This window comes from Amblyomma mixtum, chromosome 3, assembly GCF_055824585.1.
Source record: "Amblyomma mixtum isolate Tamu chromosome 3, ASM5582458v1, whole genome shotgun sequence".
NCBI lineage: Eukaryota > Metazoa > Arthropoda > Arachnida > Ixodida > Ixodidae > Amblyomma > Amblyomma mixtum.
In genome coordinates this window covers 419973294-419988840 of record NC_143014.1, presented here as the reverse complement: position 1 = coordinate 419988840, position 15547 = coordinate 419973294, and the positions used below count along the sequence as shown (strand labels likewise).

The 15547-nt window shown below is 44.9% G+C and overlaps 1 protein-coding gene across 1 annotated transcript in view; it reads right to left on the bottom strand.

The window, feature by feature from the left end:
• LOC149357871 (uncharacterized) overlaps positions 1–14498 on the bottom strand; it is a 28754-nt gene extending 14256 nt beyond the window's left edge. The window contains exon 1 of the mRNA XM_089577983.1: positions 14351–14498. Coding sequence (XP_089434109.1) covers positions 14351–14449 — 99 coding nt within the window. The 5' untranslated portion in view covers positions 14450–14498. The remainder of the gene's footprint in view (positions 1–14350) is intronic.
• Positions 14499–15547: the final 1049 nt, after the last annotated feature.

Below are 15547 nucleotides of genomic sequence, written 5' to 3'. Positions count from 1 at the left end.
TCAAAGCAAAACGGTAAGTACTCTATTTTAATGAGCACATAATGAATGCGTCAGTAGCAACGTGCGAAACTGCTGCTACAACTACTGGAATTGATAGCGCTATCGTGAGGACTGAAGTATAGAGGCATTGAGTGTCTCAGAGTATAATTATATCTGACCACACTTGTACAACATCCCATGCTTTCTGTTTCTCTTTTTTTTTTTGCCTCTTTCACTCTCCTTTTCTGCCAAGTGCCGCTAAACACAGCATTTTTTTACACTGCTGTTCGCATTCAATAAAAAAAAAATTCCCTCAAAAAAACTCCTGCATAGGTTATTTTACGCTGCATAAATTGCAGTAACAAAAATTTGGGGACACTTTAGCTCTGCCTTTAAGGATATGAAGTGAAAACTTCATGTGACCCGTCAGCGGCTCCGCTTGATCTGATTAGCATATTACTTGATCACGTGCTCTACTAATTTTACCGCATCACATGGCGCACCATTGTCACGTGATACAAACATACAGTCGTCCGCTTAAGCTCAACCTTCACCAACAGGCACTTTGCTGCTCGCTCAAGCACTAGTCCCTTAACTTGTAGTCTCATAATCAATAACCATTTGCAATGCATTAAAAATTGGTTCTTGTCTAACAGACTTTATTTAAACAGAAAGAAAACTAAATATGTTGTTTTCAAATCACCCCACAAGCCGAAAGAGTTATCGCCCTGCCGGCTGTGTATTGAAATGAACGAATTACAAGAGATCGACACGATTTCCTGTCTAGGAGCCATACTGGATAATATTTTCAACTGGAAATGGCATATTGATGTACTCTGCACAAAGCTCTCATACTCCTGCTATGTACTAACAAAGTAACGTAAATATTTTGAGACACACACGTTAAGAACATTACATTTTAGCCTCTTCCAATCACAGCTTGCACACTGTATTGAGGCCTAGGGTATAACCTATTCCTCATATATTTTTCACGTAATAAAACTGCAGAAAAGGACTGTTTCATACTTAAGAAAAACCAGCCAAAAAGACAGGGACAAAGGAGAGACGAGGCACACACAACGACTGGACTATCAACTGTGCTTTATTGAAAAAACAGCCAGTCTTTTGGCTGGTTTTTCTTAAGTATAATGTACCAACTAACCCAGATTTCAACTCTTCTGAAGGACTGTTTCGCGGTTCTCGGAAATTCATCTAAACCTTAATTTGTATCGAACAAAATTATTCCACTTTCAGAATTAGAGAGACCAACACTTAGCCACTCATATCAAAATCATTATTATTCAGCGAAACAACATCCCGTTAGTTTCGTTCACGTCGGCTTCACCAAGCTCCCGCTCAGCCTCGCTAGAAAAATACTTCCCAAATCGAACAATAAATTCAGTCACCGACATCTTGGATTTTGTAGTGTGAAAATTAAAAGAACCCCCCCTCCCCATCTATCTTGCTATCACCACACTTCAAGCGCTGAAGAAATTTTCTCCTTTCTAGAAATATGCCCCAATTAGTTGGCTTTTTTAGTTAAATCGTTGTTTCATATGTGACGTATAAAAACAGTGTTATCATGGTGCCTCTGGCAATCTTCTTTGTTGTTTTGCAAAATGTAATCTCGAGACAGTTTTTCTATTGGGTTTATATTTGTTCTATTTACGGCGCAACTTCTCCTTTTCATTACTGTACGCACTTTTATGTTTTGTTTATTTTTCTGTTGCTCTGAATTGTCAAACCAAATAATGTATTTTAAACTAGGATCCATCACTAGCCTGCAGCTAAGAAACCTTGTTAAAGACGTGTATACATTGAGAAATAAAAATGAAAAAAAATGTAGTGCCTCCCTATAAGACACAAATATTCAATTTCAGATCGTCGTAAGCTACACCATTATATGAAAGCCCACACGACATTCATATAAAACCCCGCCTCAACCTTGCCGTTCAAACGCGCCTGCGTAGTCTAGCGGTAGCGTGTCGGAGTTGCAATCGGAAGGAGTGGGGTTTCATTCACACTAATGATCCCAGCTTTAATTTATGCGCAGTTCATTTACTTCATACGCTTGCATGTCACAATGACGTTTGAGGCATGTTGCGACCTTGTTATCACACTTTATGTTATGTTATGATAATCAATTTTCAATTATGCCGCTCCATTCATGAAGTCAAACCTTTTCGGCCAATTCGGAGTTTAGCGACTCCACAACCACTCCAGGCGCCGACAGGACGACGGTACATTTTTCGCAGAACTGGAACATTAACGCTGTCGCGTTGGTATTTACCTCCATAAACTGCGGTTCCGCCACGCATAGATATAATCTCATTTTTCGAGCGCTTTTACGACCTCTTCATCTTGCTCTTACTGATGTGTTCATACGCACGCGCGAAAAACATTGGCTTGCTTCGCAGGATCGCTTGCGCAGTTGGTCAACATCCGCTCTTTGTTCCCAATAACAACTGTATTCATACCGAGGGAGGTTATTGCTTTCAGATATGGGGACGGAAGTTGACCCTTGTCCACAAACATAACAAACAATTGAGTCAGCCGTGCTCTACCATGTTCAGCACGCCTCACAACCTTGGCAAAGTGCAAGCGTTCGATGAGAGTATGCAGGTGGGTGATAACATTGCCATTATGCATTTTGCACGTCACATCCTGTATATATTAACATTTTTGTATTCATAACGACTTATGACGCCGCTTCATACCGATTCGCATCCATCTTCATCACTTTTCGTCTTAACACCGCAAGCATGCCCACCACCCCTCCACCCATCTCTCCACCTCCACATTTGAAAGGTTGCCCATCTACGCAACTCCTCCTTGCACCTAGATCCCTGTCCCACCTCCAGGCAGCTCACCCTCCCTCCCTCTTTTTACCTTCACCTTTTTAAGAACACCACCCACCTAAAACCCACGCAGTAGCACAACTAAGCAGCGGCGCCTAAATCAAATACAAAGAAGCAATGGAAATGCCATCATTAAGAAAGCGAAATGTACAACCACTACTGGTAGCACAGATATGTTGCATCACATTGTATGTTCTCACGCTTGATTTTTTAAATCGCACGAAGATTTATACTCCACAGCAGAAAAATTGTGCAGCGCCATTGGATTGCCTGAGCCGGACTCTGCAGCTTCCTCGGCTGTATGGCTCCGCCTGGGGCTTGTTGCGCTGAGTTATGGCGCTGCGTAGCGGTGCCAGGCGGCCAACTTCGTCGGCTTTCGATCTTTATGTGGTGCGATAATTTCAGGTACAACAGTGCTCAGAGCAGTTCGCGCATTCGTGCAGCGTATAATTATTGTCTGGCATTTTTTCTGCCGTACGTTAGGCTATTGCGATTCGCAAATCAACACGTGTCATCCAATTACGAGATGTCACAAGATGCCAGGTTCTTTGCAAGCTCGGTCCGTGATTTGTAGGCGTGAACAGTGGCTTCTACTTCAGGAGCAGCAACGGTAATACTACTGTGGGCTTTGAGAAACCTATTTGCTATGTTTTTCATTGCGTAGGCCACCTTCGGGTGCAAGGATGAGCTCAAGCAGAACAGCGTCGAAGCGAGAAGACACGAGTAAAGGATAAAAGGCTATTCTCGACATAGAGTGGCATATGTTGCACCAGTTTTCACTCCAGCGTTATTTCATTGCTGGGCATTTTAAAAACCCACAAATTTATATTTGAAAATCGTACGATGACGTCCGCTCAACCGTTCACAGACTCAAGCGCTAATGGCCAGGGGCAGAATGTTAAGTTTATGCCTTGAGTATACCGCTCCATTTATCGCAAATAACTGCGGTTTCATTGCGAGCAGAAATAAAACAAATGTCTAAATAAAAAATGCATCCGCGCTAGAAAAGGAGCGGCAAACAAAAGCATGACAATGATGCGTTTTGAAGAGGCTGAGAAGTCATTCGTCGACTCGTCAAGCCCTCCTCTGCACCAGAGCGATTTGCCTCTGCGCCTCAATAAACAGGTACTGACATAAAGGACCATACCCTGCGGTGGAAATTCCTTCAGAGTGACTAAGTTGAACGCACGGTGTTGTTATAAGCCTTCGTACAAAAGATTAGGGAAAAGTTTTTTGCAAAGATATTCATGCATGAACACTGCCTTTGAATGGCAGACCGCCTGCTTTGCGGTGGAAGACGCTCTATTGAACATTTCACAGAGATTATCATGTCTACAACTACGAGAGCATTTATACAACTACTTTGATGGTTCGGTAATTATCTCGAAGCATCTCGACGCCCTTCTCGTCGGGATTAATCAATCGGAGAGATAGATGATAAGAATGCAATAAAAAGAACGAAAAGAAAAGTTGTTGAATCATACTAGTATGGTATCCCATCCTGAGCTCGCGCAAGGTACCTCTGATTGGTTAGAGACCTTCAAAGTTATCTTACATTCAGAGTTACCTGCACATCAGTGAAAGGTTCCGGGCCGTATTCTGGTTGCACGATTCATATGTTTTCCTACTTTCAGAAAATTTTCCAGGAAAACATCTACCTACACAGTTCACCTCCTTACATTCCACAGACGGCACACGTGGTTTGTTGCTACTGTCCGGAATAATGCACATTCAATAACACCAGGTAATACAATCTTAAGTGTGACGTTAATGGAGATGCTGCTCTTTAATATTCAGACTTACTCAATGGTTGAGTGCCAGTCGGTATCCGCTGCTGACCGAAGAAGTTTTCGAGTAACATTAAAGCGAGGAATAAGCTTAGTTTCATAGCAACCGATATCTGCGATCAGGAAATGAGTGGAGCTCTCTGCACTCATTTGACCTCCACAGTAATCCTTTCACTTCTACGCTGCTCGTGTACGCATCGCGAAAATTCTGATTTTCTTGTGGCTTTTCGATTCCCGAGGCGAGGCTTCACAATAATACGCTGCACAACAATGGTTCCAATGTTACTTTGCCTTGCGGCGAAGCCACGAGAGACGGAGCAGCCGCGCCGCGCCTTCCCTTACCGGATTGTGGGCAGCAATCCTATACAGCCATCAGTTGCACTTGCTTTTGGTGCCACACTTTCTGTTTCGCATGCATTAAACCCTCCCAAATGCATTTGTTTCCTCTTTCCATGGAGTTTAATTTATTAGTGATGAAGGAAACGAAATGTACTGCAGAACATTTGCACCAGTTTTCTAGCATTTGCTAACACCAACGGTTCATGTGGGACGTGTGGTAAGAATGCGCTTCACGCTAGCGCTGACATCAGGACAAAGCCTGTTATCAACACATCAAAAGTTGAGGCTTTCCAGAACACCGGTCACAATGAATGCGGGATCTTTTACGCATAACAGCAGAAAGAGAACAAGTATACAGCTGCACGAGGGACTTTCCTAGCGGATCATATAATCGCTCCCTGTCGGGCTAGGCGTCACATTGATATGTCGCGTGAAAACTCGTGCACTTACCTGGTGAGCAAAAACAATGTTGCCCAGGAGGGCCAAAGTCAAAAGTCTCGATTCTTTCCCTTGCGCTTTATTTTCTTTTGAGCTCTGCAGTGGAGAACTTAAGCATCCCTCAAATTCTGAATCTCTTGAGGGGCGGAGAACTCTCGCTCTTACGTTTCAAGACGTTTTCAGCTTTGAAGGGCGCTGATAGCCTTCCACTACACGGCTAAAAAGAAATCCAGGTGCTCAGAAGTTTTCGCCGCCGCTCTACACGTGGACAAGCGCATGTGCTGTCAAGTGGCCCTGGTGGGTGTGTTTCGCGCTGCACCCTTGCTGACGTTGGGTAGGGGAGGGAGGTGAGAGAGTGGTGTGCGGCATAGCCATAATTGACACTTTTTGCTCCTATATGAAGGACCAGGTGTCATTTTGTTGCAACTTGTAGAGGGCAGAGAAACTATTCTTTAAAGGCTGAAATGTTTTAATAGTCTGCTACGAATGTGCATCCTCAGCACCACACTTGATCAGGCGTCTGCAGCTTCATGATAGAACTAGCATTGGTACGACTAGTTGGTGTTTACATCATTAGCAAGCGGCCACGCACACTCGTGTTGCGCCGTCGAAGGGCTTTTAAACTGAATGCAACTCCTGAGAGTACACCCAGCTTCTCTGCAGATGAGCATTTACCATCGTCTGTTGGCCCGCACTAGCGAATACTGCGCAGCTCAATGTATATTTATTCAATTTGTAATTTTCGGAAAACTAGACAGTGCAGCGTGATTCTGCGCGAACGCTCGGTTTATCTGGCCGACTCTTCCTATTCGGTGCAAAACCTGACCCATAAACTGCTACCTGCGCTCACAGAGACCACAGTCGGATGCAGCTCGAAAACGCGGCGGCAAGTGTCACTCAAGAGCCCCTACTGCCAATGGCTACGGCGAACTTTGAGGGCGTTGTTGTTAATCCCATTTCATGGAGGCACCTTCCAGCCACAGGCGACTTCACATTCTGGGATAACCGCAACCTCGAGAGTACCGGTCGACGCTATTGGCTAGAGCGCCTCTTTTAAGGGACATTTTCCAATCCGTTCTTGAGCTGTATCCGAGTGTAGGCACCGCAACCTTATGCTAGCTGCGCGACGACAGCGCCGCGTACCTTTCCAAACGGTAGAATTTTGACGCTTTGATCGGGCACGACACCGACCAGACGCTTTGACTGACCGTGTCCGTGTGCTGCGCGCGCTTTCTCTCATCGCGTGCTGCTCGCGCCCGTTGTACTCATCTCCTTGCGGGTGCTGCGGGCGCGACCAGATACCCGACGACTGCACTTTGCGCCGGTTATTTTAAATTGGGGGGAGCGTCATGCTTGTCTGACGGGCTTCCCTAAAACGCATTCGCTTGCAGGCGTGTGTGCTGTTGACAGAAATATATGCATGCAGGTGGCAGGAATAATTGAATTCAGGTGATGTATCGGTACAGCATCGGACACTGCGGACACGGCATCGAAAATCAATGGGATGTACCGAACATTCAAAATTCCCGCGATGATTACGAGTATTAAGAGCCCCGCGGCACATGGCGGCAGCTGTGCGAACTAAAAGTTTTAGTCCAGGTTTTCCAGAGTTTGATGAGAGAAGAGAATCAGCATCAGTATGCATTAGGTACGAGAATTTTCGCCGAGCTCTACTGAAGATCGAACATTTAGTGCCTTATCTTTCGAACGGTATAGGGGGGCATCCATGTGTTAGATTAATATACTTTTTCAATGTCACTCTGCCGAGGCAAATTTATAGGCAGTTTTTATGGTTATGCGGGTGTACAGGAACATGAAGTAGGGCGGACGGGTAAAAAAGAAATATAAATAATGCTGCCCAGCCCGCACCGTTGGGCAGTTTATCAATATCTCCCCAGAGAAAAGTATGCAGGGTGTCCACGCTAACTTTGGCCAAGGGTTAAAAAATGAAATATTTGAGTCAGGCCAAGGAAACCACTTACATACATCTACCAACCGGCTCGCGCATCATAGACAATTTTTTGTTTTGCAATTAATTAATTAGCAATTGAGATATTTTTCTAAATATCTAAATATTGACATTAGACAACAAATGTGAATAGCAAAGTTGGAGAGCGCCTTCGTAAGCCCCATTCTATTTATTTGCGATAAAGAAAGCCTCACGTGTATCTTTTTTCCGAGCTCCAAAAAGAGCTCGCGAAATACAAAAAAAAAATCAGGTGACTATTGTGCTGCTCTCAACCGTGGCTTGAGTGAATAAAATCAGCTGCTGGCAAGGCGCGACGACCTCAATGCTCCGGCAGGCCGATATGTCAACGGTGGTTGCGGCGCCCGCGCGAGCCAGTCTGCAAGCGTGACGGTGCAAGTTGCAGCGAACGCGCCGAGCATTGTGAACTATGAAATCGCCGAAGGTAATAAACACAAATGAGAGGAGTTTCGTAGGCCACTGAGAGGCAAAAGAAGATAAGCTGGGGTGGTATTCTGCCGGTGTCGCCTTTTGCGATATGTCGCATATGGGCGGGGCATAAAAAAGTGCTTAGAGATGCTCGAATAAACGGAAAAAGCCGCCGGCACTTTCGTCTGCGGTGCATTCATTCACTCCGAGAAGCGACAATTTACCACTGCTGATTCACTAGCAGCAGTAGTTTCGTATCTTTTATAGCAAGAATATTTGCCATCACATGACGTCTAATGTTCAAAAAACATTTGCAAATTTAATATAAACTCACTTTACTTCATTTCAGTCTATAAAACACCGCGAAAAAGCTCCAAATCTATTTTTCTTTCGTTCCGGACGGTTGTGCTAGGTTTCGGCTGCGTTTCGGGCAGTTGCAGACGGTAGCAGTGTAGCTGGAGGTCCCATTAGGCTTGCGCGCTCCAGAATCGAGAGCGTATCTAAAAAACTAGGCTGAATTGCAGCCTAAACTTTATCGGCGAAGCAAGGTAAGTCAGAGCGTAAAGTAACAACACCAGTAGTTGCCGGTAAACATGCCGACCGGAATCGCAAGGACTGCTGAATTGGCTGAAGCGGGCGGCTCTCGGTTGAAAGGACGTCGCCATGTTTTCACGCTAAGGGCGCAAAAGCCGCAACTGCCGATTGCGTTTGTACGCTAACGGTAGCCCGTCGCCCCCGCGAATCGCTTCAGCGCGTTCCGTTGTTCGACTAAGCGTAGTAAATTGGGGAGACGTCACGATGACGTAGCAGGAAGGCGGGTCCGTGTCGTCACGCCGCCGTCACCGCGGCTCGAGCCAATCAGCGAAGAGCGAATGCGACATGTCGCAAAAGGCGACACCGGGAGAATACCACCCCTGATCTTCTTTAACTTAACTTGCACCGTCACGCTTACAGACTGGCTCGCGCGGGCGCCGCAACCACCGCTGACACATCGGCCTGCCGGAGCATTGAGGTCGTCACGCCTTGCCAGCAGCTGATTTCGTTCACTCAAGCCACGTTTAAGACCAGCACAATCGTGACGCGCGAATGTGCTAGCTACGTGACTTTATTGTATTTCGCGGGCTGCGTTTGGTTATCGGAAAAAAGATACACGTCAGGCTTTCTTTATCGCGAATCAATGGAATGGGGGGTTCTGAAGGTGCTCTCCAACTTTGCTATTCACATTTGCTGTCCAAAGTCAATATTGACGCGTTTAGAAAAATTATCTTTAGTGCTAATTAATTATTGCAAAACAAAAAATTGCCTATGATGCGCAATCCGGTTGGTAGATGTATGTAAGTGGTTTCCCTGGCCTACCTCAAATATTTTATTTTTTTAACCCTTGGCTGAAGTTAGCGTGGCTACTCTGTATAACACCTCCATTTTGCCGGTACTCACCTACGGGCAGAAACGAGGAGGCTAATGAAAAGGATTCAATTTAAGTTAAGGTCAGCGCATCGAGCTATGGAAAGAAAAATACGTGTAACCTAAAGCATACCCAACAATTGGCGTCTCTCATAGCCTTAGTCGCTTTGAGACGTTAAACCCCATAAACCAAACCAAACCATACCCAACAATTCTGGACAAAAGAATTTTTGAAAGGCAAATCTTTTATTAATCCATATTTTACATGTAATATTTCACTGTAATCAGCATTATATCCTCAGATGAGCAACCGGCAGTCTTGAATTTTTTTTTCTATTCCTATCGTCAAAACAGTTCCTTAATGCATATCTGTTTAAGTCTTAACTGTTCCACGCGATCGATAAAAACAATGCAAAAGAAAGATTTTGCTACCTATCAGAAGAATGGGCCATTACTATCGATATTTCCTTAAAAGGTTGGTTGGTTTATGGGGTTTAACGTCCCAAAGCGACTAAGGCTATGAGAGACGCCGTAGTGGAGGGCTCTGGAAATTTCGACCACCTGGGGTTTTTTGACGTGCACTGACATCGCACAGTACACGGGCCTCGAATTTCTCCTCCAAAGAAATTCAGCCGCCGCGGCCGGGATCGAACCCGCGTCTTTCGGGCCAGCAGCCGAGCACCATAGCCACTGAGCCACCGCGGCGGCTGTTCCTTAAAAGTATCTCACCGCAATTTCCTTTTGTCTATAGACAGTCTGTAGACTTCCTGTAGATTAAGGTCTATAGCTGCCATAATTTTCTTTTGTCCATAGACGGCCTATATATTCTCTGCAGACTAAGGTCTATAGCTATCTCAATTTCCTTTCGTCTATAGACGGTCTATAGACTCTCTGTAGACTAAGGTCTATAGCTACCTCAATTTCCTTTCATCGAGAGGCGGTCTATACACTCTCTATAGACTAAAGTGTATAGCTAACTCTATTTCCTTTCGTCTATAGATGGTCTATAGACTCCCTATAGACTAACGTCTATAGCTCCCTCAATTTCCTTTCATTGAGAAACGGTCTATAGACTCTCTATACACTAAAGTCTATAAAGAAACACCTTAGAATAGTCTCAAAGAGCATGGTCATCTATTCGATTAACATCTGCCATTTGAGAAACCTTTGCAGTTTGCATTCACGTGAAAAAGTGCTGTGACGCAACATTCACAGTCAGTATTATTTTGTTCCTACCCTTGCACCTGTTCCTTCGGAGCCGATGCCACGCTGATGTCGCGAATATCAGTTCTCCAGACACGAACACACGCAAAAAAGACGTTATGCTATGCAACCTTATAATTATTATTTGAGAATTTTACCACATACTATTCGGTAGGAGATGCGGCGCGTATACGGACAAGCAGTTAGATTTCGGTTCTGTTTTCACGAAAACAATAAGTTTTTTTAGAGGGTATGCTAAGAATTTAAGCTTATAAACCAATTGTCTTCTGTGGTCTTGGATACCAGATCAAGCTGCACACGGCAAGAGTGCGAGCGATAAAGATACGACCGTGAAATGGGTTTTTGTTTCACGTTTTACCCCTTTTACCGAGAGACGGCAGAAAATCATTCAGGCTGCAAACGACCGTGTGCGTGGCTACACCGTTGGCGTCGGCGTGTTCTCTCGCGGATTACGTTTTCATCAAAATCCAACTTCATCGTCCGGTTACAGTAAGTCTACACGATTATGTTTTATTCATTTGCTCTCCTGAACGACTCTAAGCAGAGCTGTGTGTACAGAACAGATTACGTGCGCAGCGTGAAACGTCTTATCTTCGTTTCAAGCGGCGTTATAAGCGGCGGAAGCCATCGGGTTCTCGACTAATGCCGCTTATGTCTGTGCCGCTGTCTTTACTAACGCGCGGAAAGGCAGTCGCCGCGATACCCTTGATGGTAAGCCGCTGCTCGCGAGCTCTCTACTAGATTTTTAGTGTTTCAAGGTAGATGCGCGGCCAGAAATGTCTCAATGCCTAAATTCCCGCCTGCGTGAACATAACACCTCTTTGAAAGGGGCCCCTTCCTCGAACCTAGCCTTGCACTACAAAGAATGTAATAGTAACACCTCCGCGCCCGCTGCCCAACAATGTTTTCCACTATTTAACGACACAAAAGTCTTAAACGATAACAAAGATAGATTAACTAGGGAAATTAGCGAAGCATTTCATATTGATAAAAACCACGACACATGCGTAAGCACTCCATCCGTCCTTGTTCATGACTGCGAGATATCGTTTCTTGAAGATCATGGCTGATTGTAACATCTAATCAGTGTTGTTGGCGTCGATCATGCGTGCTCCTGGTGGTTTGTAGAGTATATTTTTTCGTGTTCAGTGCAATAAACCTTCAGTTGCTAGTCACCGCCTTTCCCGTCGTCTTCTTTTCTTGTGTCCCTGTTCCTGCGCTGTTTTTTTCTCAGAAATGTCGTTTAGCCTGTGAATGATGGCCGAAATGGAACTGTGCGTTAGTTAGAGCCGTGTGAGCTCAATTTACTTGGCACCTCCGAAAACGTACATGCACTCGCGTTATTAGGGGATTACATTTATTTTTTATCTTTGTGTTATCGCCTGTCCGGACCATGGAGTGCTGCTGTTCTTTGTGAGGTGTGCATTACTTCCTACGTGTGGGCGCTCGCTCGGTGCGCGTCGTAGACGCCGACGTTTCAGCAAAGGTGTTTTGTAACGCAATGACTGGAGCACGGGACGTTTGTCAAAGCTGTAGTCAAGCGTCGTTGGAGGAATACTTATAGTATGATTGGTGAATAAAAATCGTTGCCGGCGCGAACGGCCGGCGTGCACAAACACCGCGAACAACCCACGAGCAATGGTTCTGGTGGAGGATTTGCACTTACTCTGGGTAAACGACTTATCCGCCATGAAAGGAGTGGTAGTTTACACAGGGGATGAGGCCATATGGACCAGATCCATTTCTATGTATGCCGCTTGTTTTAGCTGTTCGTAGTGGCAGCCGATGAATATTTCTGATAACGTTGATCTAAACACGCAAGTGCTCCACTCAAACGTTATGTGAACAGAAATGAACCACGAAATGACATCTCACTCGTCAAATTACAGCATGAATATGCCAGCGGTGTAGCCGAAAGGCTCCTTTTTAGCACGGTGCATTCAACGATGCAACACCCGAGCCAGTTAGAAACTTGGCCGGGTGTACCAGGCTTCACGCAGGGTATTTTGAAGCGCTTCTTCTATAGCGGTTATAAGAATAAATGCTGCAATATTCTCCTTTTTGGATCCCTGTGTAAGGCGCGCTGATTCTGTATTTTATGGAGGTGGCATTCTCCACAGCTCGTAGCGAGTCACTGCAAATATGTGGCACAATTGTTCGAAGTCTTCTGTTACAAATAATGTAAAAGGAATGCCATACAGAGATCAGTATTAGCCGTAACAGTATTGCCATACAAAAATAAGTATCAGTACTGGATTGAGAGTGCTCCAAGGATTATGGGTCTTTGTTACAATGTTTTATGAAGACACTTATAATCTGTCGTGTATTTACTGAAATGATTGCGCCGGCGTGATAGCTCAGTGGCTATTATGTTCGTCTGGCGACCTGAAAGGTGCAGGTTCGATTTCGGCCTAGGCGGTCGCATTTTAGTAGAGGCAAAACGATAAAGGCCTGTGTACTCTGCACAGGTGGCCGAAATTATTCCGCAGCCTTTAACTTCAACGTCTAGTAGCCTGTGTCGCCTTGGGTCATTGAACCCCATAAAAGACCAAACCAAAAGATAAAGATTGCCTTTATAGAATGGCATAGCTAGGATAAGCCTTGCATTGTAAAGCACGTGTAGAGATGAAATGGGAATTTTTTTCAGTTCCTCTTATATTATTTTTTCCTTAGTGCTATACAGGTGAACATGCTCGGATGATTGACTACAGACAACAGGCCGCAAGAATGCTTCTGAGGAAACTAGCCGGACTGTTACTTTCAACATTTATATTACTGTGGTGCATTCTTATGGTGCATGTATTGCATATTCCCAGCCTGGATAGCTTGGAAATAAACTAAATTTGTAAGTATATTGATTGTGTCATTTGTGAACTATGTCCGGTCACCTGTTTCAACGGTTGTAGACTGTCTGTCTATAGGCAGTCTATAGGTAATGGTCTACTAATAGTTCAGTAGACAGAGGCCTATAGACTGTCTATAGACAAAGGTCTATAGCACTGCCAGGCCACACACCTATGGAATATCTGTAGACAGTCTATAGACATATGTCTACTGGACCAGTATACTTTTGTCTGTAGACTGTCTATAGACAGTAATCTACAGGAAGTCTATGGCCATAAGTCAATAGGTCGTCTATAGACAAGTGTCTATAGACAACTCTATAGGAAATGTATAACCATAAGTTTATAGATCGTGTATAGAATGTCTATAGACCTGTGTCTATAGACTTCCTATAGACCTATAGACTTTCAGTAGACATTTGTCTATAGACTGTCTATAGACAAAAGTCTACTAAAAGTGTATGGCCATAAATCTATAGACTTTCTATAGAGCAGTCTATAGGATTTGTCTATAGACAGTCCAGAGACTTCATAGACTAAAGTCTATAGACAGTCTATGGACTGTCTAAATGAATTTTTATAAGGGTAGGGCCTCCTTTCTGTAATAGTTTTCTCGTCTTCCAAACCTGCGCTTGCAGTGGTCGCATGAATGGAGCGCCTTCGCGCTCGCTATACTTACCAGGCATTTCAGTAAGGAAAACGTACATGGTTCCAGTTTTTTAATAATATCACGCGAGCGCTTACCGTTCCTACGATCAGCGCCCTATGACGCAGCGAATCGACCAACTCGCTGAAAGTAGCCGCATGCGCACAACGCAAATGCCAAGCCGACCGTCGTCTGCTATGCTGTTCTTAAAGGTCGTGCCGCAACACGATTCCTTCATTTATTTATCGCACTGTTCTGCATACCTGCCGGCGACCATAGAGTTTTTATCTCCCGGTAATCGAAAACGAAGACCGAAACGCATCCCTTAAATGTCATGCACTATGCGTAGGGGTGCATTCTTTTAACATCAGTCGCGATGCGCAGAAGCGCTGCGGCCCTCTTTGAGCGCAGCTCTACATGCAGCCACACGTTCTCACCTCTAGGACGTCCACCACGTCGTCTCCTCCTTGGGTGTCGGCCTGAGCAGAGGAGGCTAAGATGGAAACCAGGACGAAGGCGGTGACGAGGGAAGCCATGTTGATGGCGCAGATACCTCAGTCGTTGCGTAGTCGAATGTGTTCTGTTCCAAGTTTGTCGGGCACTCTTAAACGTTGTTGGCGCCGACTTGCGGACCAATAAGAGCGAGTTCATTCTTTCCCACAGGCGACGGAATCAGCGGCAGGGAAGAGGCGGCATCGTGCTGTTTCCGTTCATTCTAAAATCAACAGAAAGTAAACGCAAATAAGGGACATCATGACCCCGCTCGACTGCCAGAAACCTGCGGCACGTGTCGCATCTTTCGCTGCAACCTTGGCTGCAGGGTTCACGCACCACACACATATGACGTCAGAGGTCCTAGAATACCGCCTGCTGGCAGCGCTGATTCGTAAAAAGCCTGCCCCGGGACGCTAGCCCAGTAGATATCGTTAACATCTGCAAGCTTTTTCACAGCGGGAAGCGAACAACAAAATATGTGTTTGGCGCTTGTAACTATGCCTCCGAGCCATGGTGTTTTTGATATACTAAGTATGACGGAAAAATAAAAATCACCAAATGTATGTGCTGAATAGGCCTTTTTTCTCTCGCGTGCTGTTTACGACACCGAGCGCGGGGTTGAGAGAACCATCACAGTGGAGATCTACGCACACCTGTGCGCCTATTGCAACATGAACCAAGGTTTTCTGCGTAAAAAGAAAGAAGCAAGGCTGTGCCGAACCGAAGTAATGTTCCAGTCGCCAGGTGCACTGCTAGTTAGGGATGCGTGCATGGGGCGAAACGCAATACTAGTACGGAAACTTTATGAATTTATTCTTATTATGCACAGGTATCAATAAAACAAATGTTTTACAATTATTCCATAATCTCCTGGCCTCACGCCCATTAAATATGAAATGTCTAGGTGAAGTGATGAAAAGGCTAGGTGAAGCGTAGCACAACAAGATTTAATTATGTAATCAATGTTTCAAGAGATCGCATTTTACATAACCCTATGGGTTAACTGAAACAGCTTTCCAATGAATGACTGCAGATGAGGTTGTCTGCAGGGGCACCTAGACAATGTTTCACACATTTTTGGGCAAGGTGTATCGACTGGCTTTTTTTATTTAGCTGCCTCCTTGGTGTGGTTTGAACAG